Source organism: Meleagris gallopavo, chromosome 6 (assembly GCF_905368555.1).
Source record: "Meleagris gallopavo chromosome 6, MGAL_WU_HG_1.1, whole genome shotgun sequence".
NCBI lineage: Eukaryota > Metazoa > Chordata > Aves > Galliformes > Phasianidae > Meleagris > Meleagris gallopavo.
The window spans coordinates 6,796,860-6,822,152 of NC_139409.1; the positions used below are offsets into that span (position 1 = coordinate 6,796,860).

Here is a 25,293-nt window from a genome sequence, read left to right on the forward strand (position 1 = left end):
TGGGCAGGGCACTGGGCTGGAAGGACGCAGAGCTGCTCAGCATCTTCACAGAGATCTGCCCTCACCACGCAGATGCCTGCTTCCATATACAGGAGCACAGATGTGCACTCCCAGCTCTATGTATGGAGGTCTGGGTTCACAAGCCCACCCAGACACTGCAAGGAATTCAGGTATGAATTCAGCTTGGAAAGGCAGGCTTCAGAAGTCAGCAAGTTAAAAGGTGAGAGTCTAACCCTAGACTTTAAGGCATCTTTCTAAAAAGATACTGTGCAAAATACTTCTTAAATATGTGTTCTGATTAATAATCTGTTCTATCTAAGTTATAAAACGTGTTGTGCAACATGACTGAATGAATATTGCTGTGAGAAATGTTTCCCCTTGTTTGAGTCATTTAAGTTTGTAAGCTAATGTAAGTTTTTGTATTAAATAATGTACTGTGTGCAATCTTCTTTCTTGTAAAGCACTTTGAAGCTTTCGAAGGGCACTCCAGGTTAATAAATAATATGGTATTCTTTGCCAGAACTGTAGGGCATTTCCCATAAGTTCTGAATTTTCTTTGCCAGAATTGCAACACGTTGCATGCCAAATCCTGCACTCAAATGCTCTGTATGTGGCAAATACATATTGGTAAAGACCAGAGGCATGGCATTCCTGGATTTCTTAAGGAGGATGGAGGAAGAAAAAAAAGTGGGAGGAAATAATGAAGGAGAGGAAGAAAGAAATTTGTTTGTGCATTAAAAAAAAACAAAAAAACCCACTACCCAAACCAGCCCATATTCATTATTGTCATTATTGTCAAAACCGTTTGCTGCATGCAGCACAGACTCACGGGTACCCAGAGCTGGGTCTTCAGCTCCTCCTTCACTTACAGAAATCAGGCCTCCATTTTTGTCCTAGCTTTAGATTCTTCAAAACCATCAACTTCTGAAAGTCAAAACACCTGAAATCCTTGTTTCTCTGAGCAGATGATAATGTTAGCAGAGAGATTATGAGATCAGAGAACCACAGTCAGGATTACTACTATTTAACGGGCTGTGAAGACAAATTCTTCTCTTCAAGCAGAGTCGTGGATGCATTTCATGTGCCCTTGGCTACTGGGAATGAACCCAGACCTATATTTTTGGAAAGAGAACACTTGGCCTTTTCGCAGTCTACCCCACAGATAACTAGGCTTCTATTTCTGTACCTTGGAAGAAGAGGATTGAAAAGCATAAGACCCAGGAATGAAGTCAGTGCATTTGACTGCATATTGCAGAGGTTACATTAATGAAGGACACCAGGAGTTTAAAATTATTTCAGTTATTATTTTCTTGATTTCTTTTTTGCATTAAGCGCAAACAAATAATAGCAACATTTCTCACTAGCTGAGACTGAACATCCACAGCAGTTAAAAAACGTTAAGGTGTTCTGCCCTTCTCTTTGTTAAAGAAATTAGCAACAAAAGTTTTGAATCCCCCAGCAACAAACAGCTCATTTAGAAGATACTAAAACCTACCTAGAGCAAATCAGGCCTAAGCACCAAGATTTGCCAGAAGTTTAAACGATCAACTGAAATTAAAACTGAACTCCACATTCTGCAATACTAAATGAACGTTTTGCTACATGGTTTTTTTTGAGGTGGCAAGAAACAAGCATAAAACCTTTACTGTTGCCAGAATTAAATTGCTTAGAAAAAAATATTCTGTGGGTTACCATTTGTTGCCATGATTTACAAAGATAAGGTCGATAGTCTGCATCAATTTCATGCTGAAGTTTTGAAGGAAAGAAGCTTTCTGCAGAGTTTGTAGATTTCTGCATAATGGACTGTGTTGTGGCAAACAGGACTAAGTGATGCTCCCGCACAAGCTTTTCAAGAAAGTTTGCACATTTCTTCAGATTCATTTCCTGCGAGTTAAGACTCTCCCCTCCATTACTTCTGTCGATCCAATAAAAAGCTGATATGCTATCTAAAATCAAAAGGCAGAGAGAGGGGTGGGTGCAAAACATGTTTTCTAGAGAATAAAGAGTGAGAAGTAACTGGGTGCTACTGTTACAGTTCACAAGAAAAAGCCTTCCCAGGCAGCGCTTCATCATCTCTTCTGTGCTTTGCTCCAATCTGTGCTCAAGAATGGTAACGAGACGAAACATATCAAAATGGTAGTCTGTGTCAATGAACATGACTTCTACTTCCAGTCCCCCTCTTGATTTTGGAATGATGCAGCGGGCTAGCAGGTGATAAAGCATTTCAGTTTTTCCTGTTCCTTCTGGACCGTGGAATTCAATGACATCTCCTGTTCGTAAACAAAGAACAAGCTGTCACACGAGGGCTCCGAGTCAACTTTCAGCGTTTATGGAACCAATATTCACTATTCCACTCATTTGAAAAAGCATTTTTGAAAGCTTTGAGGGACATAACAATTGCTTAAATGCTAGTTAGCATCTACCAAGAGAAAATCAAATTATCATGTGCTTGTCTGCTAACTGCAGACATCACAACATCCCACCAGGAACCTATGACCAGTAATGAGAATGCCTGTATATTTAATACATACTCTTTTCTGTATTCGTAATGTGAAGCTGCTTCTTTCAACAAGAGGAATTCACAGATTACCTTAATTCCAGGCAATGATTCTCCTGTTGGAAGCACAGGTTCTCTGTTCACCACTTTCTATAGTGGTGATGCAGGATAGAGAATCAGTTGCAACTGTACTTAAACACGTTTGTTCCTGCCTGAGTTAAGAGGGGTTTTCAAGTCACTACTTAACTTACAGATGATATCCTTGCTTGCAAGTGCATACAGTGTCAAGATGCAGTTTGGGAAAAGTGTGGCAGTGTAGAATTAAGCTCCTTACCCACTGCAAGTGTTTAAAGCAATTGACACCTGATGTAACAATGCACCCATTTCAATGGCACTCAACTGCCCACCTGTCCCTACTGAAATTCCCTGCTTATCCAACACTGCAATCCCATTTTCCTGAATTTCTGATACTTCAAAATTTATTTTAAAAGCCGGATAGCTTCCCAAATCCTTACTTATCTGTTCTGAATGGCTCTCCCCACTTTTGAGATGAAAGATGACTACACTTCCTATGCCATTAACCTTCACTTTCTTTTCCTGCTCAGAAGTTGCAATATCCAACTCCACCACTTGCAGCCAGTCACCTCTCTGCTGTGTCACATACTGTGTTGAACCAGTGACACAACAGAACCCTGGTGCAATTGTAACACCTGAAGGGAGAAGTCCTAAATACGCTGGGTAGGTCATGCCCCCACAGCTCAGGTCTGTTGAAATCTTTTAGAAAATTGTGTCAGGTATCTGTCATTAAAGAGCAAAGTGTGCCTTCTGTTTGCTACTGGCTTCAGCACAAGCTTTCTGCTGCCCCAAATGCCACTGCTGAACCCAAGTCAATGGCTGGCTTAGGCCAACACGCAATGCAGACTGTTAGACCTATCTTCATACAACACACATTCAAAGAATGCAGCAACTCCATACCCTTTCAGAAGCAGCAGTGGACAAATCTGATTTGTTATTTGTAATGATGCAAATTAATCATTTTGTGCAGTAAGCGCTTGACTTCATCCATTTGAAAATGTTTTGTCAAAAGCTCTCTACTATTTCCTATAGTGCCATACACAGAACATCGGTGGGGCCTTTTCTGGGCTGAACTAACAGACTTACGTAAAACTTATAAGCTTGATGAAGAGTTTTTGTGCTGGCTTATAAATTCTAACAGCAAGACTTAAAGTTTGTTCCATATTGCTCAACAAGATGCACACCCAGGTTGGAGTTTGACCAAAACACTTAAGTTATGCTGATACTCTGAATAACAGTTTGTGCTATAAGAAAACTTCAAGGGAGCAGGGCATTGCTGTGCCTTCGCGATTATTGAAGGGACTGCCCACAAAAAGAACTGATGCAAAGCAGAACCCATTTATAGCAGTAACTATAAATGTAGGGTTTCCTTCAATTAGAGGCCAGGCTGCTACAGTAAGATAAGGAAGGGAAATTCATCCTTCTGGATCAGAGTGGACAAACGATGACACAGCAGTGCAGGAAGTACGGCCAGCAGTGTTTTCAAAAAGCCACTGACACTATCTCTCACATTAGGTCATGGAGGAAAGCGAGGGATCAGGACCAGCATCATCCATTAATGTCAGAGCACTCCGAAGGGAGGATTAGTATAGAGGTACTGTTCAAGGATGGAAGCAGCCTGAGAGACTGAGTAGGAATAGACACTTTAACATGGAAGAAAGATAATGGGAAATTGTTGTATTAGAATTCGTGTTGCCTGACATTAACAGTATCAGTAAAGGAATGTTCCATTAAATTGGCAGAACATGTGAAAGACAAACCTACTGGGTTAAGTTAGGCTGGGAAGGTTTGACAGATCAAGGTGGATTATCAGAATTATTTGATAAGAAATTCAGCACCGATAGACTGAAGAAGTATGTTTTAAGGAGCAACCCAACACACCACTGGGCTCTTAACAGCTTGAACTACAGACAAAACACAGCAGACCCACGATGGGCAGACTGAACAACACCTCTGCTATGCAGGATAAGCTAAATGATGTTGTGTAAACATCAGTATTCATATAACACTAATCTAATTTAAAACAAAATGCTGTGCTCCATCCTAGGCATCAGTTCTGTGTCACTGTTAGAACCACAAGAGTCCTGAGACTGTTCTGTACTCGTTACGCTACTGAATGTTGGTCAATCTATTTTGTGATGCTGCGTTCAGAAGAGGGCTGTTGGAATCCTCAGCAACAGCACTGCAGGTTTCATACCATCAAATGCCTTGATGTTACTGGGCTAGTAATTTATCATACTGTGTAGAAGCTGTCACTGATATTTGTAAGTGGGGTAGAAAGGCATAATATTTATTTCAAATTAATTCTGTTGTCATACTACTGCTGCACATCAGAGCTTTATATGGACACCCACACCTTCATGCCAATGGCACAGGAGAAATATGACTGGCTATAGAGGAAGCTTATTTAAAGCTCATGTCATTTTTGCTCTATTCCAGAAGAGCTCAAATGGTATGTAATTAACACACGTGTTCTTAAATATACGATTCCATCATAATTGGAAGCAGTGACTGGAATATCACAGCAGTACCTCTATTAGCAGTCCCTATTTTATAATATTCTGACACACGTGTTACGAGCACTTAACTATGATGTAACCTTTGTATAGTTTCTTGAAACTTTATATACATTTATGTTGCTTTGTTTTAAATACCATCAGGAAAGAAAAATTTAGGTCACTGCATTGCTTTCATCTCACCATTCCTTCATGGGCAGTGTGTTGCAGTATTCCATAAAGACCCACTGAAAATGAAGTTTGTGACAAATTGAGGCAGATATTCAACAGGGACTGGATAATGAGAACGCACATAAAAAAATCACATGAACTCATAAATAAATATACTGTGGTATTAAAAGACAAAGTAAAAATATAATAAAAGCTGAAGTCCATATATATATATATATAAGATTTCTGCTAACATTACACAACTCCATTAGTGTCAGCCAAAAAAGCACGAGCAGCACAGATAATAATTCATGTCATTGGTTAAAAGCAAAAGAAAAAGAGAAGTGCTTTATGAGTTCAGTGAATGTACTGGCACAGGAAGAAACTGGTGAAGAAATCAAAAAGTTCCCATCCATCTCAGAGCAGAGGTTCTGGAGGAGTGTTTGGATAGCCTTGAACAACCCACAGAGCTTTAAGATCAAGGCAGATATGTTATGAAGGGAACTATAAAACCCTGCTGACCAAAGCAGCGAGGGCAATTACTGGCCCCCAAGAGAAGCTTCTCATAGGATGTTCTACCAGGATGTGCCCTGTTCAGCCTCAATTGTTTCTTGTATGTGAAGTACAAAAATAGACCAAAATATAGCATTTCCTAATCCTGCATTTTTAAAAAAAAGTATTTCATCTCAAAAAAGAAACCCCAATAATAAAACTTCAGGAGGCATTTGAAGCATACACCATTTTCAGGATTCTTCTTGCGGGTAACAAAGCAACTCAGAATGGAGAGCATTTAAATCACCTTCTATTCTCTGCTCCACTCACAATGACTTACCAACATTTCTCTGCCCTTTGTCTTTGTTATATCACATTTGAAACTTCTATGAGTAGGAATCATGTATTGCTGAACTCTTAATGTAGTCTCAAGTGCTGCAAAATAATACGCAAATGGGCTCAGGGAGACTGCGTTTGTAGACTGAGCATCATCCTTCATCCAATTACCTTGATTCTTTTTATTGCTTTTTCTGCTATTTCTTCTGAACCTGCTATAATTTGTGGTAACTCAAATTGCAGACATGTTGATAAGTGCTACAGCCACACACTTCTCATATTAAGTCTATTCATTCATTCATATATATAGATAGATAGATAGATAGATATTCAACAACAGTAGTACCTCACAGCATGAGCCTTTCAGTTTCTGATTCATCTGCCTTTGTAAATATCAGGAATTCCAAGCTTTGTGTACTCAGAGCAGCCTTTTCCACTGTAAATCCACGGGATTTCACAATCTGGAAAAGCTGTCCAACAACATCCTGGATAATCAAGGAATACTGGATGTGCTCCTTTCCATTGAGCTCAGTAATTTCTTTCATTACAACTTTTACATTGACATGTTTGCATAAATATGTTAAAGATACATTTTTACCATGAACAGGAGATCCTTCCTCAGCAAACAGATTAGGCTCAAGGTTTTTCAGAGAACTTCTGCCCTCAAGGCGTGCAAGCAGCTTGAACAAAAAGACAGAAGAGACATGCTGTTACCTCAAAATAATGGAGCTTGGGAATCACTTTCAAAGGATTCCAACAACGGGGAGTATTCAATGACAGTTCTATTTTAAAATGTTTTCATAAATACATATGCAAACCCACAATATGGAGAACAGCAGCAGAAGTGTCCATCCTTACAAACGCAGGTCCAATGGCAATAAGGAACAGATTTACACCAGGAGAAATAAAAGAAAAATAGAAAAACACACAAAAAAGCTGCACAGGCAGACTAACAAGAGGGATTATCATAGAATCACAGAATGGCCTGGGTTGAAAAGGACCACGATACTCATCTAGGTTCAACCCCCCTGCTACATTCAGGGTCACCAACCAGCACATCCAGCCTGGCCTTGAATGCCTCCAGGGATGGGGCATCCACAGCCTCCTTGGGCAGCCTGTTCCAGTGCCTCATCACCCTCTGTGTGAAAAACTTCCTCCTAATTTCTAACCTAAACCTCCCCTGTTTCAGTTTAAAACCATTCCTCCTCATCCTATCACTATGCATCCATGTAAACAGCCATTCCCCCTCCTGTTCATATGCTCCCTTCAGGTATTTAAAGGCCACAATGAGGTCTCCCTGGAGCCTTCTCTTCTCCAAGTTAAACAAGCCCAGTTTCCTCTATCTTTCTTCATAGGAGATCATCTCTGGTATAGAGCAGCTCAGGCATCAGACAGAACCAAAAGACAGAAGATTATGTGTAACAACCATCTCCTCCACACTGCTGGTTGAGGTGAAGCATTACCCATCATGAGTCTTAGCACACTTATATGTAAAAACATGCGCATCTCATTTGAAAAGTTGTGCAGAACCCCCATGGGCTACCACTCCTATTGCATTAGAGGTACTTGTTCAAACACAGTATAGATTAAAAACAATCCAAAGCAATTAGCCACCAATGGCTTTTCAAGAATCTGTGTAAAGCAAGTCCAGATTTGTAAAGTGAGTTCCTCCAAAGTGCACTGCAAAGGGAGCCCATTGTAAAACAAGTTAACCAAAGTTCACGGACAGTTTCTTAAATTGACAGGTATTTGTGTACCAAGCAGACACTCACCTAACTCTACAGTGCAGTTTTGGCATAGGAGAATCAGCACTTCACCCAATGCTCTTGTTCCCCATGAGTAGCAATGCATGTGGGAAAGGACCCTCTGGGATGCCTGGAGTACTCTCAGCACCAAGTATTTAATTCTGCAGGACACCCAGCTGTCATTTAAAGATGTAAGCAAAACCAAAAAAAATCTTGTTTGGTTTTATTGCATCCTCCTTAAAGCCAGTCATGGAATGAGCACAAAGCTTTAAATGTACGCTGTCTTATCTCACTTTCCTCCCTGCTGTATCAAGGAGGAGCTTTTGCTCTGAATTCTCTTAAAAGCTGTTTAAACAGTTGTACATGTGTTTGCCTTTAATAGAGGAATAAAGCCACATTAAAGGGCCCTGAATTTACTTGAAGTGGTCATGATGGGAATCTAAGTGTGACATTTCCATTGACATTTTAGCATTCCCTTCCATTAAGAAAATGTCAATGTGTTCACCTTTGTATGCCTATTCCCACATTACCAGGAGAGCTTTCTGACAAGCCATGAATCGCTGGGGCTGACCTCGCTGGGGACCTGCAGACCCCCCTGTCACACTGCCCATGTTTGTGCAGCAAACTGAACACACCAAGAACTCTTGAGTATTTGGGGAACCAGTAGAGTTCTGTGACCTGGGCAAAGAAACAACTGGATGGACGTGTATAGAGAACATAGAAACATTTATGAGCCCCTACACACGCACCCAGAATGCAGCTGTGGCCACCCAGACCTCAGCAGCAGTCCCAGTCCATGGCAGGAGAAGCTCCCCCAGCAGCAGGGCAAGGGCTCTCACCCCCCTCATGTGGCACTACAAGCTGTCAGAGACAGGAAACCACCACAGGCTGCTGCTCCTGATGCCCTTCAGCTCCCAGCAATAGGACAGGGGCTGGGAGCAGCAGCACTGCTGGACTGCAACACAAGGCCCTAAGGAAACACATCTCTGCAGCCTGCTGCTCCCACATTTATCTCTACACTAACAAATACACTCCCTGCAGACTTTTTTTTCTGGAAATGAAGAGCCCCTTTCTCTTCTCAGACTATCACCTCTTCAGCTTACTGCCACAGCACTGGAAACACACAGCAGAGCAATGCTATTGTTTAAATACGAATCCGTCATTGTTTAAATGAGTTTATACACTCATTTTAAATAACCACAGGTGCTCACTCCAAGCAGTCCTCCTGTAGGTAATTTATGGTAATTTGCTGATGATAGCACACCTGTGTTTTTATCAAACTCCTATTTACTTCCGAGTTCTGAAGCAGAATCTCCAAAGGCACTTGCCTCATTAGTGTCACACTGTGAGCAATGGGGTTTCTGGCAGAAGGAACGAACAATTTGCCTTCCCAGCTCACAAGGGTTTGTCCACACTCTGACAGAAGTGACAGCAGCTGAGCTGTACTGTGATGAGACAGCAGACAGGGATCCCTCACCTCTGCAGGCACAGACAGTGACAAGGCGGGTTTTCCCAAACCAGCAGGAGTTGCCTTGGCTGTGTTCCAAGGAAGGCATTTGCACATTGCCTACTTATACTGTCTTCTAGATAATGGGGGAAAGGGAACATCTATGGGGATTAAAGGGTGGTCTTAATGATGGAAGTCAGGTGTCTCAGAATAGCTGAGGGTAAAGCCCTGCCATGCAAAAAGCACAGAGAAAAAAGCACCCGTAATTTGAAATCGTGTAATTCAGACTTCTGATTCTGTAATTTAGCTGTAGATGCTCTTCCTTTATAATGGTCTTTCATCATCTTTCATAGAAAACGTCACCTTTTAGCAACATCCTGGTGGCAGGTCTTCCCTTGTACTCTTTCTTGAGAAATGCAATTATCCATGCAAGAAACTGCACACAGGTGTGCACAAAGGACTAGGGAATAAGCTATCCAGCATGAGTTAATTGTCATCAATGTCATTAATGACAATGCTCAAATATTTCGGCAATGTCTTTTATAATTTATCAATGCCATCTTTTTAATAAAGAAACATGCATTTGAGCAGTCCCATCGAGTAAAACATCACACACTTATAGCACCATATAGGTCTCAACAAAGCTAGGCATAAAGGTAAGCATACGTGTTGGCCTTGTCAGAAATGAGATATTGCTTAATTAAAATGTTAAAGAAATTCAAATTAAATACTTGAACTCAGCTAAGGGCTGTGAGCTAACCTACAGGCTATTTGTAAGTACAAATCTATCTCATGCATGAGACAAATCTTAATTCTCAACCACCACAACCGCTCCACCTGAACTTCTGTAAACTCTGGGCACGAAGATGTGTGCTAGCAATTCATCACTTATTTGTGATGTACCAATGGCGTTTTGTAAGACGTTCTAATTTGTTGCATTAATTACACTGAAGAATAAAATTACAAGGCTGTGATCTCCGTATAACCCTCACTAAAATCAGATCTTACGCATCAGGATGTCGGAGAAAGCTTATTTTCAGTGAAATGCTGCTTGAAGGGCTCTACCTGGATGGTGCACATCGCTCCTACGGAGGCGGTGGGGTCACTGTCCCTGGGAGGTCCCAGAGCCATGCAGATGTGGCACAGAGAGCCGTGGTCAGTGGGCATGGTGGGGTGGGCTGGGATTGGACCTGGTTATCTGAGAGGCCTTTTCCAACCTTCGTGATTCTGTGATTGCTCTGTAAGATTTCATCAACCCATCGGCCACGGGTTCCTGCCTTGCTCAGGTTTGGTCATCAGTGAGTGTTTTAAATGCCAAAAGGCCTTAAGAACAGAAGTCCCTTACAATAAAATGGCATTTTATCGCAAAACAATTAGACCACTTGTGTTGCTACGCTTTTATGTGCTCCACACAGCGTTATTGCGACAGGGTAACACACAAAGCTCCAGGTAATTAACTTACTGATTACAAACAGGAATAACAAATGCCTCAGGGAAGGAAAAACCCAAAGAGCCCCCAAACTGAACCCCCTTGCGTCTGAAGAACAGGATTCTACCATCCGCACAGCACGTAAACCACTACCAGCCTTTCCCCATCCGTTTCACGGCTTTTCTTCCTCACAGCACCCACTGCGCCGTTCGGCAGCGGCAGAGCGAAGGAAACCCTCATAAAGACATCATCGCCACAGCTCCAAGCGCTCCCGCCTTACGCCGCCACAGACGCGGCCCCGCAGCCCGCCGCTCCCCTCAGGCGCTGCCCGCCCCCTCCCGGAGCCGCGCTCCAGGGCAGGCGGGGGGAAGGGCGGCGGACCGGGGCCGGGCCACTGCCCCTCCCCTCACGCACCGCCCTCGCGGGGCTCGACCGACACGGGGGTGCTCGGCCAGCCCTGCCCGCGCGGTTACGCGGCACCCGCCCTCAGGGGGCGGGATGGGGCCGGCCGCTCCGTTCCCCGGGCCCAGAGGATGCGGGGCGCGCAGCCGCCGTCACCCCTAGGGCGCCCCGGGGGCTGTGAGGGGAGCGGGGGCAGCGCCTCACCTGAGTGCCCGACTCCGCCCTCCGGAACGCGTCACCCATGGCGCGGCCGGGGGAGGGGGCGCCGCTCCGCTCCCGATCCCCCTCCGGCCCAGTGGGCTGCGGCGGCTGCGCAGTCGCGTTGCGGCTGGGCGGCAGCTGACGATGCCGTGCGCGTGCGCGTGCGCGGTTCGGGCCGTAGGGTGGGCGGTTCGGTCGCAGGTTCGAGTCCGTTGCTCTCTGTGGTGCTTGGTGCTCCCGTGGGAGCAGTCTCTGCGAGGAGGCGGATGTTTGTTTCTTTTTATAAAAAAAGGTTTATCTCCGTTATAGGTTGTTGGTTTTTCTCTTGAGATGGAGGTGGGCGTTTAGGAAGGCCTGCAGGCCCTAGGCAGGGCTGGCAGCAGCATCATCAGGCGCGGTGCCTGTCAGCACAGGAGGCCGCAGCCCTGCCCTGAGCCACCGCAGCGTGCTGTGCCGGGCTCCGTGTTCACCGCGACCCATCCCTGTGGCTTCTGGGAGAAGTCCTGCTTCCCAGTTCTACACAGAAACGTGAGGAGCGCAGGCTGCTGTGTGCAGGAGTGGCTGCTGAGGCTGAGGTGACTCAGAGGAAACTCATCTGCATGGCAGTCATTGAGCTCCGACGCTGGCAGAATTAGCCGTTTAGAAGCCAGCTATCAATTATGGCTTATATTAAAAAAAAAGTGTGAGATGTTTTACGTGCATACCTCTGAATGAGCCGCCTCATGTGGCATGCAGTGCTCCAGGGCAGGATACCAATGTCCAGTGAGGCTCTGGTGGTTGGTAGTGGCCCATTGGCCTCAGCTGTGCAGGGGGAAACGTGGAGAACCTGTTTGTGTTTTCCATAGACTCGGTTCTAGCCAGCAGGGATAACTATAGCAATCCCACTCCCTGTATCTGCATATCAAAGGACAGCAGTGATACTATCCCTTTGGGATGAGGGAGGTTATCGGTGATACTGCACGTTCTTACAGATTGGAGGAGAAACCAGTGGTGGAGTTCTTTGTTTCTTCAAAGAAGTGAAGTTTGTCTACATAAAAAGAGTCTCTGCTGGAGTGAGATTGAATCTACCACGAATCAGAAAAACCTAACCTCAAATGGAAGGCGTAGGCTTTGTTTACTTTTTCAACCTTCTTTCAGCCCCAACTACCTCCCTCTAATTCAAAACACCCTGTTGTTGCCACCTAGTTCAAGGTTTTTAGCTTAATGCCACTTGCCTCCACAAAGACAGGCACATTTAAGCTCACTCCAAACGGTACTGTCAGGTTCTCAGTGTCCAATGTCTCATTAAATCACAAGAAGTAAGTACTCTTTTGGACAGCTGTTATAGGCTTTCTTATTCTCTGGGTATAAATACATGTAAAATTATCAAAAGCAAAGGTGATTAGCTCTTTAGTATTAAATTGCTAATGTTGGAAAAGACTCCTGTCATCTAGTCCAACCATCATGGCATCCCCACCACGTCCACTAAACCATGTCCCTCAGAAAGGTAAGAAAGACTTGGATGGGACTCAATAGGGACACACAGCATGAAATGCAATTTTGAAGGTCAGGCAACCTTAAGAGTTGTGTGCCTGACTGTTCTTACAGTACCGTAGAGGTCTGGACCGTGTTCCCTGGAAGTATTCAAAAGGTTTCTTAATTAGAAGTGATTGCCCTTGAAGCTGACTGATGATTGAACCTAACCCGACAGTAGAGCAGACTCACTGTGAATTATGACAAAGACACTACTCATTGCATCAACCATGTGATTTTTATTTTTATTTTTTTAATTATAGCCTCTTTGTTGCTGTTCTCCTCTAATTAAAGCCATTGCACTAATTTAAAAAAGCGATTGCTGTTTGAATTCGGAAACATAAAATACACATAAATGCCAGTTGACTGAAACCCCCTCCTACCTCATCGCTAACCACTGTCTGTATCCTGGTGGGGTCCTATGGGAACTCTGCGTGGGTGAACACAGTTTTGGTATTACATTCTAATGCAAGATGAAGTGTTACAGTTGAGTGGAGATCAAGTGACAAACATTCCAGAAAGAGAGGCTAAAAACATTGAATTCACCAGAGCAGTAAAAAAACCAGATATTTAATGGCCTGATATGTTTAATACGTAACAGAAATGTGTAAATCAAATAAGTGGTTGTCTTGATAGGCAGATTGCAGTAACCACCTCTCTTACGTTACCTTTGCATTCATATGCTTAATACACTGAGGCTGGCATTATTAATTTGGAAAATTGATACTTGCTCTGACAGTGCTCTACCTTAATAAAGAATCACATTTTTGCTTTTTACATTTATTTATCAGTACAATTACTTTTCTCGGCAGATAGAAAGCGAGGTTTTGGTAACTATACATATTTTAACTTTTAACCAACCCCATGCCTTACACAGATCTTTGTCTACCAAAATCCATGCACTTCAGCAGTCAGCACTGCTGGCATCTTATTAAATTCAGCATTATATTTTTTTCAAACTTGCCAATGTATTTCTCATCCATTTACCTTCTTCGGTTTTCTGTGTGTATAGTAATCTCTGTGTTTACCTTGTACCTTTAGAGAAAAACATTAACATAGGTAAGCAAGAAGACTCTTAACCACTGGCTTCATTAAAGATAAATAGGAATCTACTCTCAGTTTCAGCCTTGTTTTGTTCTGTTTACATTCTTTTTTATTTCTCTGCAGATTCCTGAGCAACAGGGAGCGCCAGGAGTACAGTATCCTACCTGCACCTTATTCTGTTTTTCTACTACAAAGAAGAATCCTCCTTAAGACAGAATCCTCCTTAATGCAGGCTATAAGTAGATCGTTCTATCCAGGGACTCTATGCCCCAGCACTCCTGTTTCTACAGGCAGAAAATTAGTCTTCCTTTGTTTGGCATGTGGGGAGCCTCAGGGTGCCCCTTGAGCCATAGGCACTGTTTATGTAGCAATTCAGCAGCAAGAGCAATGACTTTTCTAATAGCAGAAAGATCAGGCTCTAGAGGTGTGCATCTCTGTCTGCACAAAGTGCACATTGTGGAGAAAATTCCTCTTTCCCAGTCTATATTTTGAACATTTTCCACAGTGAGAGGTTTTCCCCTCCACATTTTTAAGACATTCACTGTTGAGAGAGAAAATGATGGTGCTAGAGAGGAAGGCATTTAAAGTGGAGTTGCAGCCTCAAGCAGAATGATCTTTTAATATTGTTATTATTTTTTTGTATTTGCTTATTTATCCATTCATCATTACTAATTTCAGCCAACAGAAGGAAACTGGGTTGGGTTCTGGGGAAGGAAGGACTTGCATGAATGCCCAGGGGCTGTAGAGACCTGAGTCGACTGTTTATATAAACGTTTACTTTTTTTTTTTTTTTAAGACACAAAGTCCTAACCTTAAATTGCCAGTTGGTCTGCAATACAGAGACTGCCCAGAGACTTAACACCCCATCCTGGAACAAGGCCTGAGGTAAGAGCTAAACAATAGGGAGAAGCACAAAGCAAACCAGCGTGGTGACAAGAAATGTAGACTGTGTGAGGATGTTTGCAAAAAGGTTAAAATACATCAAGTTTTTATCTTTAATTAGGTAATAGCTAAATTAGAAACTGGAATTTAAATTTTTCTTCCTTTAAGCAGGTTTTTTTTTTTTTTTTTTTTTCAATCACAGAGATTTTGTTCCAACACGAGTTTCATTATTTTTGGTGTATTGTCACTTAATGTTCCTTCCAAGATTTGTGTGGGTGACATTCCAGCACAAACCGGCTCCAAACGGATCTTCTAGGTTGAAAACAGTTTGTTCATATAGTTGAATTAAACTCTTTAGTGAAGTCAGCTATTGTTTTGCTCATTAACCTCTAGAACACCTTTGCTCCAAATGTGACAAGTTGGCTATCTGAAAACTCACTTAAACAGAGGAGTCACTCTGAAAGACAAAACAGAAGGGTCTCATTTTTTCAGTCTGCCTCATTTACTCCTTTGTCTAGTTATGCTCAATGCCCAAAAGGCTGATGAACTAAAGACCACCTCAAAGTTGTAAATAAGTCTCAGCTAATACTGATAACAACAATAACTATTTTGAAAGTTCTGCCTTAAGGTGGATGTTCAATCTGCAGGTGGCAAAGCAAATGATGGACTGCCTTTCAGATTATGCATAACCTGTCTGTTGTGTGATTCCTCCAGTTTCATGTGGCTGATTTCTGCCCCACTGTTCCAAGTTTCTCTCAATAACTGAAGTGATCTGTCACTGGGCTTTATTAGATTTTCTGAGAGCAGATGGCTGATTCTTTTTACCTGGAGAGCTGCCACTTTCTGTAAATGCATCTCAGTTTTACAGTAGTATAATTTATCCGTTTGCATGACAAATAAGCAGGTTAAATTACAAGGGTGTTATAATTTCAATGGCTTTAGAGAAGGTGATTTGCTATATAACCTGGGGGAAAAAAAAAGAGGAAAGAATTGAGTCCATTGGTGGATGGGCTGCTGGCCATGAAAAAAACAACCCAGAACGTTATTCAATTCTGGCATCCGTTGTAAAGTTTCAGAGCTGGATATTGCTGGATATTCTGCTTTACATTTCAGCTTGCAGAGCTACATCATAAATAAACTTGGTCTGTGCAGTCACTCACATATACTCATGAGTAGACTTCTTATTTCTGGAGGTTGCCTTTTATCAGCTTGTATTGCTGAGTTTGAATTCCTCTTTGTTTGTTTGCACCAGGTTGTTCTTTTCCTGCTGCTGCTTCCGTCCTGTTTGAATAATTCTGTGCTGGCTCACTGTGAAACTGCCAGATATCCCTTATGTAGCAGTTAGCCACATAGATAAGGACTGGTTTTGTATTGGGGACCTGGCGAGGGCTATTTCTTACTTGTACAAAAGCTGTCTTTATTTGGCACCTGATCTGGGATGCAGTTGAAGTTAGCAATAAATTAAAAACTTGTTATTTTTTTATAAATACAAGGAGAGGAGCATGCAGCTTATAGAGATAGATGAGTAGTCAGTGGTGACTACAGAAGGAGTTTGGTTCTGAGTTCTTTAGCTCTGACCCTTGAGATCCCCCGTCACTGCTTATACCCCACAGATCAGAATAATACTATTTTGCCCCAGCCAAACATGTTTGATAAAATGCTCTCCATTTCTGCTGAGCTATTTGATGAAGTATGAATGATCTTTCTAAATTCTGCTCTTGCAAGTTCTCCTTTATTTAAATGTTGTTATCCTTACAAGCTTCAAGTTTTACAAATGTGACAAAAAAGCCGTACAAGTGGTATGGTCTTGCTGGAAAATTAATGCAAATCCTAGGCTTATCAATAGAAGTGAATTAGAAGGTTAATTAATTAGCTATGTATGCCACACTGGATATGCTGCTAAAAGGTCATCCAGGTAGCTGACAGCGAGCCCAAGCCGACTGGTACTCCTTAATGAAAGCAAAGCAGACCTTGCCCCTGTGGTACAGAGAACTAATGGTACAGTTCAAATGTGCATTTCAAACCATGAGATAAAGCCCAGGAAGAATAAGTGAATAATCCAGGCCATTTTCTTTCTTTCTTTCTTTTTTTTTTTTTTTTTTTAATTTTTTAAGAACTGACTAGGGAATCCCCATTTTACCCTTTTTACACAAATTTAGCATTAAAGTTTCTGTTTTCTGTAATCCCAGCGGACCTCCTGTCAGCGTGAAATATACATCTATTTCTTTTCTTTTTGATCTTAACACTTGTAAGTAATAAATAATTGATTGCCAAAGGAATTCTGGGAATATATTCAGCCCTAAATTGAGCACTAAACTATTTGCAAATGTGCTTAGGCACCAGCCCAAAAGATACATCAAAAGAATGTCAATTGGATATTGGGAAGCAAAGTGCCATCATATGTTAGAATTAAGAAGCATAAAATATAAGTAGAGAGATAACAGCTGTCAGAACTGATGGTTGTAGTAATAGGAAAAGGTATGTTTTTATAGAAGGCTATAAACCTTTGTTTAAGCTAGACCACACTTACCTCAGTAATAACTCTCCAGGCCACATTCAGGGAATGCCTCATTTGTTGGCTACTGTCTTGAAAGTGGGGCTTGATGGTGAACTTACCCAAGAGATATCGACAACTTTATCTGAATCATCCTTGAAATAAATCTATTAGAAAAAACTGGGGTGTATCTGGCTGCCTTTAGTGTGGATGACAGATTCACTGTCGCAGTCTTACATCACTGTGTCTACAAGCCCCAGCAAGAGCTTGGTCAGTAATGCCAGTCTGCTTCTGTGGCTGTGCTTGCAATGCAGACAAAATCCCTATACCTGAATGTCTGTTGAACGTATTTAGATGTTATATGATGTTAGTTTTGCCACTGAAACTGAAGCTTGATATATTTTTCATAGGGCACATACTCTTGGAATTCATTTCCAAACACACAAGAACACAATGACAGGGAATGACAAGGATGAATGAACATGGATTTATTTACTAACAGTAAATCATGCTTGACAAACCTGGTTGGTAGATATATGGTTAAATAACTGGCTACAAAGATGAGGGAAGACTGATGAATGTGATATATCTCATCTTTAGTAAGGTTTGACAACATAGCATCCTTATCTGGAAGCTAAGGAAGTAATGGTTTGACGAGCAGAATGTTACATTAGTTGAAAATTGCTTGGATCTCGAGATGTGATGAACAGTAATCAGTAGGCCAGTGCCCAGCTGGTGACTGGTAATAGATGAGAGCCCCACGCTTGGTACTGGGGCTGATACTCCAGTATTTTCATTGTGTTCAGTGAGAATGCACCTTCAGAAAGCATGTGTGTGGTGCTGCACTGAGGGAAATGGCTGTCACACTCAACTGCTTTAGTCCAGAAGTGTCCTGAAATACAGCACTAGGATATATTATTTGAAGACGTGGAATCTTGATCCTTTGCGATTTTCAAGCATCAGCCAGATAAAGCTACGACTGACTTGTTCTAGAGTTGGTGATAGTCTGGGTTTGAGTAGGAGGTTGGTTCAGATGACCTTTGGGAACTTCTCATAGTCAATATTTCTCTGATTCCGTAATCTTTGTTTCCACTCAGCAGCTAGAAGAGTCACAAGTTGGTTTGCTTGTGACATATCCCAAACCTGTTTGGTTTGTCTTGTTTAGAAGATTCTTGCATCTGTTTAAATGGGACACCCATGACCAGAGGTGTGTATCAAAGTTAGGCCTTGCACTGGTGTTGTCAGAAGCTTTTCAGAATTGTGGTGCTATGGGGAGCTATTTCCATATGACATAGGTTTCATTCACCTCAGAGATTCTCTGTGTAAAGCAACTTGCAGTAACTCTTAGGAGGTAATTGCGCATGTGGAGTGTACAAAGAGAGTGTGCTTTGTCCATGTTTGTTTGGCATGCTCGTGGTTCTGTCATGAGGATGGAAGATGGCCATAGGAGTGGCACAGAACAGACTCAGCTAAGAGTTCACTGATCCGTAGTTTTTCTGTCAGAGAATACAGGCTGGGGTAAACAAGGGTCCTCAAGGACTCTCTTCTGATGGAAGGAAAATGATGGAGGATTTTTTGTAAATTTTGAAGACATCATCAGTTAGTTATTTCAGTCTGACAATTGTCTTGTGCAATAAGGTTTTTTATAGATCTTGAACTTAATTATACTAAAATATCTGAATGACAAAGGCCATAGCTGAAAGGAAACATTAAAAAAAATGTTCTTGTTGGCTCACTAGTGGATTGGAGTACAAGATTTTGCTCTTTTGGCTTTGAAATTGTGAAGCTCCCCTAGGATGGAAACCCTTTCATACTGTATGTAAAGCTGAATAGACATCTAAGGTTATATTACATTAGGGCAGCACAAAATAGCCCTGCAGCTTGGGAAACCATCCTGTATTCTGATTTCCTATATTCACTGCATTCAGGCATCAGTGAAAAAAAATACCACTTAGAGATAAGTAGCATTTCTCTGTTTTTTGAACGTACTCACTTTGCTTATGTTCATACCTATTTTAATACTTGATTTTCTGCAAATGACAGTAAGATGCTGATAGAAGTATTCATTGAGGCTGCATGTTTTTTAGCGAGCATTCAAGTATATTATGAATGAAAATGAATTCTAAATATATATAAAACATAAGATTTTACATCAGCTGTATGATTTGTGCATTCACGTAAGCAGTCACGGCCCAAGTTTTCTGATGGTGCATATTTATAATAAACTTGCTGAGAGATCTGAGATCTGGTAGTAATTGTTTATGGAGGAGAAAGTATGTGACAACATTCTTTATCTGCACATGGGGTTTTCTGAAGTACTGAAGTACTGTCTCTGGTTATGTAAATCATAAAAACGTGGTCACCACTTCTGCTACCTTAATTTTTAATAAGCAGTGCAGCAGAGGATTAGGTTATATTTAAAAGCTAACTGATAATGTAGCACTTCACTACAACAAATCTGAGTAATTTAAGATTTTCAGTGTGGAGACTAAGGCTGCAGTTGCCTTATGCTTCAAAATTATACAGATTCAGTCTGTTGCTGCAAGATGTGGCTCCTCTCTGGGCTGTAGGTTCATGCTGTCTCTTCGCACTGTTCTATGGTTGGGATCTCAAAGGTGGATTTCTTCTCTGTGAAATTTATTGTCTCAAAAACAAAGCTTAACATTCTGAAGCACAAAGTGAAATGCCCAGAAGGAAACACCCTGTTGCTAGGCCATCCGAAGGTGGTATAGAATGTTTTTTGTGTCTGGCCCAAAGCAGGGTAACTTCTACTCTTTAATTTGCCAGGGAATTGCAGTAGGCTTAAAATAATTTCTGTACAAATCCCCTGACATCACCAGAGTTTCAAGAAAAATGATTTTGCTCAGGGTAGCAACTGCAGTAAGAAATGTCATGATGCCTCCCAAAGACCTGCAAGCAAGCACTAGCCTGGACTTACTAAACAGATGGTCCATAACAAAGAAGATGGTGTAAGTCAGTGTGGTAATGCATTGGAACAGACTGCTCAGGGAGGTGGTGGAGTCACCATCCCTGGAAGTTTTCAAGAAATGTGACCATGGCACTGAGGGATGCGGTTAGCGGGTGTGAGGCTGGGTTGGGACAGTTGGATGTGACGGTCTTTGAGGTCTTTTCCAATCATAATGATTCTTTGGATCTATGGGGGTGTAGTAAACTTGTGGGAGCTATGACCACAGATTTCTGGGAGGCTCTCCATGTTCATGTGCCATTTCACAAGTCACCATCCATAATAAAAGCAATTACAAGGATTTCATGCAACAAGAGCAGGGTGTCTGAGGACTTACGGCCATTCATAAAGGTCACTGGATTCACAAAGGCAGCTGTATATCTAAGAGACCATTGCAGTTGCCAGTGGATCTTACTATTGCTGCGGTCCAAGACATCTTCTAATTGAATGTAACATCACTAACATTGGTGGTAGGTTGTTTTTTTTTCTAATTGTTTTTTTTTTTTTTTTTTTTCCCCCCTTTTCTGAATTTAAGGATAACATCATTAAGTTTTTAATTATTTAGACAGCCATGGAGTTATTCTGACCAAGAAGAGCTCTTTTCACCCTGTTCTCCGGAGTCATCAGCTGACTGCAGTATTTCCCTACCCTACCAAAGTGAACCTAATAGTTACTTTGAGAACAACTAAATAAAATACCCAGATTTTTGATTTCTACTCCCCTTTCCTTCTTGCTCTTGGCAAACAAAAATCCTGATAAATGAAATTTTTACTAATATAGTCCCCAACCCCCTAGATTAAATGAAAAGGTAGAGTGGAGGTAAAAAATATTATTATCTGGGTAATTTTATCCATTATTATAATTAAAAATGTGTATGAGCAAGTGACCTCCAACTTCTCAAGAAATTAGGTGCCTCTGAGGAATTAAACAAAGCTAGATAGATGAGGAGTCTTAGGAACAGTGAAAGGGAACACAGATAGGTCAGCTAGCTTGCAAGCAGCTCTGCAAATGTTTTAATAGACATAAATTAGGGGCCTGGTGAACCAAGAGGAAGCAGCCCTGATAAGTTTGAGTGATTGTGGAAGTAGCTTTTGGAGGCAGAGCTCCAAGTTTATCTGCATCTTTGATATTTTCCTCTTTCTCTTGGGATCCTATCTTGGGAAAAATATCACATTTCACAGTCCAAGCTAATTAGCCAACAACTGTGATTTAAATCGTTAATTACAAGCATCTCTGCTGACACATGACTTATGCATTGACCTTTGTGTGACTAGATGGACTACTGTACACACAGTGTGTGTTGACTACAGCAGTAGAAATTAACTTTGATTTTCTTTTCTCTGGGTTATCTGCTCCCTTTCTATTAAACAACAGGTGCATCAGGCCCAGCCAGTGCTGAGGTGACTGCTGACATTCTCCAGCTGTGCATTTATCCTCTGCTTCCATTCTTCTTTGATTTTTTTCCTCCCTTTTGTAGGATGAAAGTAATGACAATGTGGGATTCTAAATATACCCAAGCAGCTCACAGGTTCTGTGATTGTGCTGGAGGCTGTGTGAAATCTGCAGGCAACAGCATGCCTGCTTGCAGTTTTGCTTTAGGTGAGAAGCTGTTTAGTGCCTTAAGACAATGTCAGAGACATAAAGTCCCAAAGGCTAATTCACTGGAGGAAATGCTGGCAGTGTTTGCCTGAAACACACCCCTTAGCAGGAAATGTCCCTGCTGGAAAACAGTGAGTGTAGTTAGTGTAGTTTAGTGGTGGATCTCCATTACAATGAATTAGACACCCACAAACAGACAAGTTTGTCAAGTGAAACACTGCTGAGAGAGAGAGCAGGGGAACCATCCATCCATCCTCACAGGAGATCCCTAGGAACGCCCAATCCTAGTGAGGCATGTATTCCTTTAGTGCCTCAAGCCTGCTGAAGCAGTCCCTGCTGCTCCCTCACCTCCTGCTTCCAGCCTACTTCTCCTGGGTAGCAGTGATGGGTTGAGAGGTAATGGCATCTCTCTTCCTTCTATCATATCAACTCATCATGGTGTCATCTGCAAACTTGCTGTTGGCACTCGATCCCACTGTCTTGTGACTGATAAAGATGTTAAAGGGTGCCGGTCTCAGACCAGCTGCCACCTGGACATAGAGCCACTAACCATAACCTTTTGGCCATCCAACCAACTCATTATCCATTATCCAGCTGTCAAATCCACATCTCTCCAATTTAGAGATAAGGATGTCATGCTGGGCCATGTCAAAGGTCCCACACAAGTCCAAGTAGATGACATCAATTGCCCTTCCTCTCTCCACTGATGTCATCATTCCCTCATAGAAGGCCATCGGATTGATCAGGCTTGATCTGCCTTTGGTGAAGCTGTGCTACTGTGTCACATCACCTCCATGTCGCACTCAGCTTTCAAAAGGATCTGTTCCACGATCTTTCATGTGCAGGCATAAGGCTCACTGGCTTGCAGTTCCCCAGGTCTTCATTTTCCCCTTTTTTAAAAATGGGAGTGAATATATACTAAGGTGATGAGGTATCTTTTTTTTTTCCGGGGAGCTTTGCAGGAAGTACAAAAGTTTCACAGCACTTTTGAGACAGTGTTAAGGGCTCATCATGTTTCTTCTGTTCTAGAGCTCTGGTAAGTTTGTATTCCAAAGTGCTGTCACAGCTGATTTTTTTTTTTTCTTTTTTTTTTAGATTTAGTTTAGTTTAGTTCTTGTGATAGCTACTTGATATGATAGCAAGTGGTTTGAATCACTATTTGAGGGTATCTCTAAATTGGCTAAAGTCAGGATTTGCTCATAATGCAAGTGGGAAGGCTCTGGTCTTCTGGCTATAAACTTAGGTATGCTTTTTATTATTTATTTATTTTAAAATTGAATTGTGTTAGATAAGTATAATGTGGAACAAGTCCCCTGTTTACTTTATTTATTTATTAATTTATCATTCCAAGAGGGCTGGCTAGGGGCAGGGAAAGGAACCATTACTTTGTAAGTACGTGTTTACCAAATGATGCGGTAGCGGCTGGGCGGATGTGGCTGCTGGGCGATCTTTAAGCAATTGCCCCATCGTCTCTAATTCTGAGCTCCTGAGTTACATTAATTTCATGTTTCATCCCTAAAGCTGTGAAGCAGATACATTTTTCAAACAGTAAGAAACATTCTACTTTCCTATTTTTTTTTTTTTCATGCCAATTCCATACCTTTCCTGAGGGAGCTATAGTGCCTGGCTGAGTGGAAAAATAATTGTGGGTCTGCAATAAGTAGATAAGATGGAAAACTTGTTCTATTGTAAAGGATGCAGCTGCTTGATTGCATCTGCCTGTGTTGTCTGTGTGTGATATCCACTTTCTTGTTGTCAGAGCTTGAGATGATTAGTACTGCATCTTCACATCACTGCTTGCACCTACTGATAGCCTTTCTTATTTTCAACTCCATCATGTGATAGTCTCAGCTACTGTAATGATAGCTGAATTTATGAAGGGATAAAAGGAACAACCCATAACTGAAACAAGGCGCAGCACCCACACAAGTTCCCGAGAAGAGCTTCATCCTTAGCTGCTCTAAAGAGTTGCTACAAGCTTTAATTTATCAGAGTAGGAATATAGGCAGGAGGAGGTTTGGTATGCACAACTCACACAGCAGTGGAGTGGATGTGTATGTCTGCTTCAGCTGAGGGTCTGCTTCTAGCATGGGTGAGTACATTTAACTTTGATCTGCTTTACTTGGGCAACAAGCAGAGTGAAGAGATCCTGAGATGTGCCACCCACTTGGTTAATCACCTGCAGCCCAATCCACATTGCTGCACTGCCACTGCTACCAGTTGTTAAGATACAGAGATCAAGAGCAGTTTGCAATTGCTTGCAGTTTTCTCCAGGTGCAGAACAGACCTGTTTTTCTCTGGTGCATGTGGAGGTATTGTGTGGAAACCAATACCAAAGGGCTGTGGGTTTGAAAGTCTTTGTTTTCACAGATGGTGAAGTTGAGATAGAGGAGACTTGAAGTGTGGGGTTTTGGCTTTATACAGTATTAGTATCAAAACATTTTGTAATTCAATAGCAAAATTCTATTACTTATGGAAAAGCCCAACTTTGTTATTAATACGTGTTGCAGCGAAGGAAAAAAAAAGAGGGGTTAAGTGCAGGGAAGCATTAATGAAGACACAAGAACCGAGGGAGAAGAAACAGTGAAGAGTATTTGAGAAAATTACGTTTTTCCATATAGCTGATGATGAAAACACTCATTTGGGAAGATGGGTTTTCTCTCATATCTCATGTAGACAAATGTTAAGTTTTGATGTCAGCTGGGTTTGAACAACTTAGAAAAATATGGAAGGCATGAATCTTTCTGGTGCTTGAGGCACAGAAGCAAAAAAGTGTAAATCAGTGGGCATCTGGCAGCAGAACTACCATAATTCTGAGTGCTCTGTAGTACGTGGCAGCTTTTGGATGCATGACCTGTGAAATGCAAGTAAACACAACATCTCATAATCTGCAGTTTTATTGCAGAGTGAGTTTTATTGCTGTGAGTTAAGTCCAAGTAGAGATTTTGGGGATTCTTAATCAATTTCACCAGCAAATCCATCCCTCCCCCCAAATGTATTTACTTGAAGTAGAAGTAGAGCTCCAGTTTTTGTGAATCTTTTCGTGAGATAGTCTTTGTTGGAGGAAACAACCCATTCCTCCCTTGGCAGAAAGAATGTGTTGGTATTTTAATTTTAATTTTAATGGTTACTGAAGAGAATTAGCCCCTTTTGTGGAAGGCTGGATTTCCACCTCCAAGTACTATGTGCCAGCAGCAGCCTCACAGCCCCGCTGTGAGGTTGTTGCAACCTGAAGTATACACAAGATTTTCTCCCAAAGCCTTTTTTTAAAAAACAATTCTGCTGCTTGGGAAAGTTGTTTGAAAAGACTTGGAAAGATATTTGATATAAATACCAGGAATTCTGGAGATGAGGAATGGCATGCTGCTTTTAACGGTGTTTGAGACTGACTACTGCCTTACTCCTAAGGCAAGGCTTGGTCTGACCCCATTTTGTGTCTCTAGGGTTGATCCTGTCACATGTACTTTGGATCTCCACGATTTTGGACAGCTATGTAGGGCTACACTA

The 25,293-nt window shown here is 41.8% G+C and overlaps 1 protein-coding gene across 2 annotated transcripts; it reads right to left on the minus strand.

Annotated features, from left to right (window-relative positions):
- Positions 1 to 1,283: 1,283 nt before the first annotated feature.
- On the minus strand, positions 1,284 to 11,455 carry XRCC2 (X-ray repair cross complementing 2). Of its 2 annotated transcripts, none has more exons than XM_085227005.1 (3): positions 11,294 to 11,455; positions 6,665 to 6,746; positions 1,284 to 2,270 (listed from the first exon to the last, which is right to left on the minus strand). In XM_085227005.1, the coding sequence occupies exons 1-3, from the start codon at positions 11,330 to 11,332 to the stop codon at positions 1,555 to 1,557; spliced, it is 837 nt and encodes a 278-aa protein (XP_085083131.1). In that variant the 5' UTR covers positions 11,333 to 11,455; the 3' UTR covers positions 1,284 to 1,554. The 2 variants fall into 2 exon arrangements, with proteins under 2 accessions (XP_085083131.1, XP_010710686.2); XM_010712384.4 differs by lacking the exon at positions 11,294 to 11,455 and adding an exon at positions 10,324 to 10,773.
- Between the last annotated feature and the right edge of the window lie 13,838 nt (positions 11,456 to 25,293).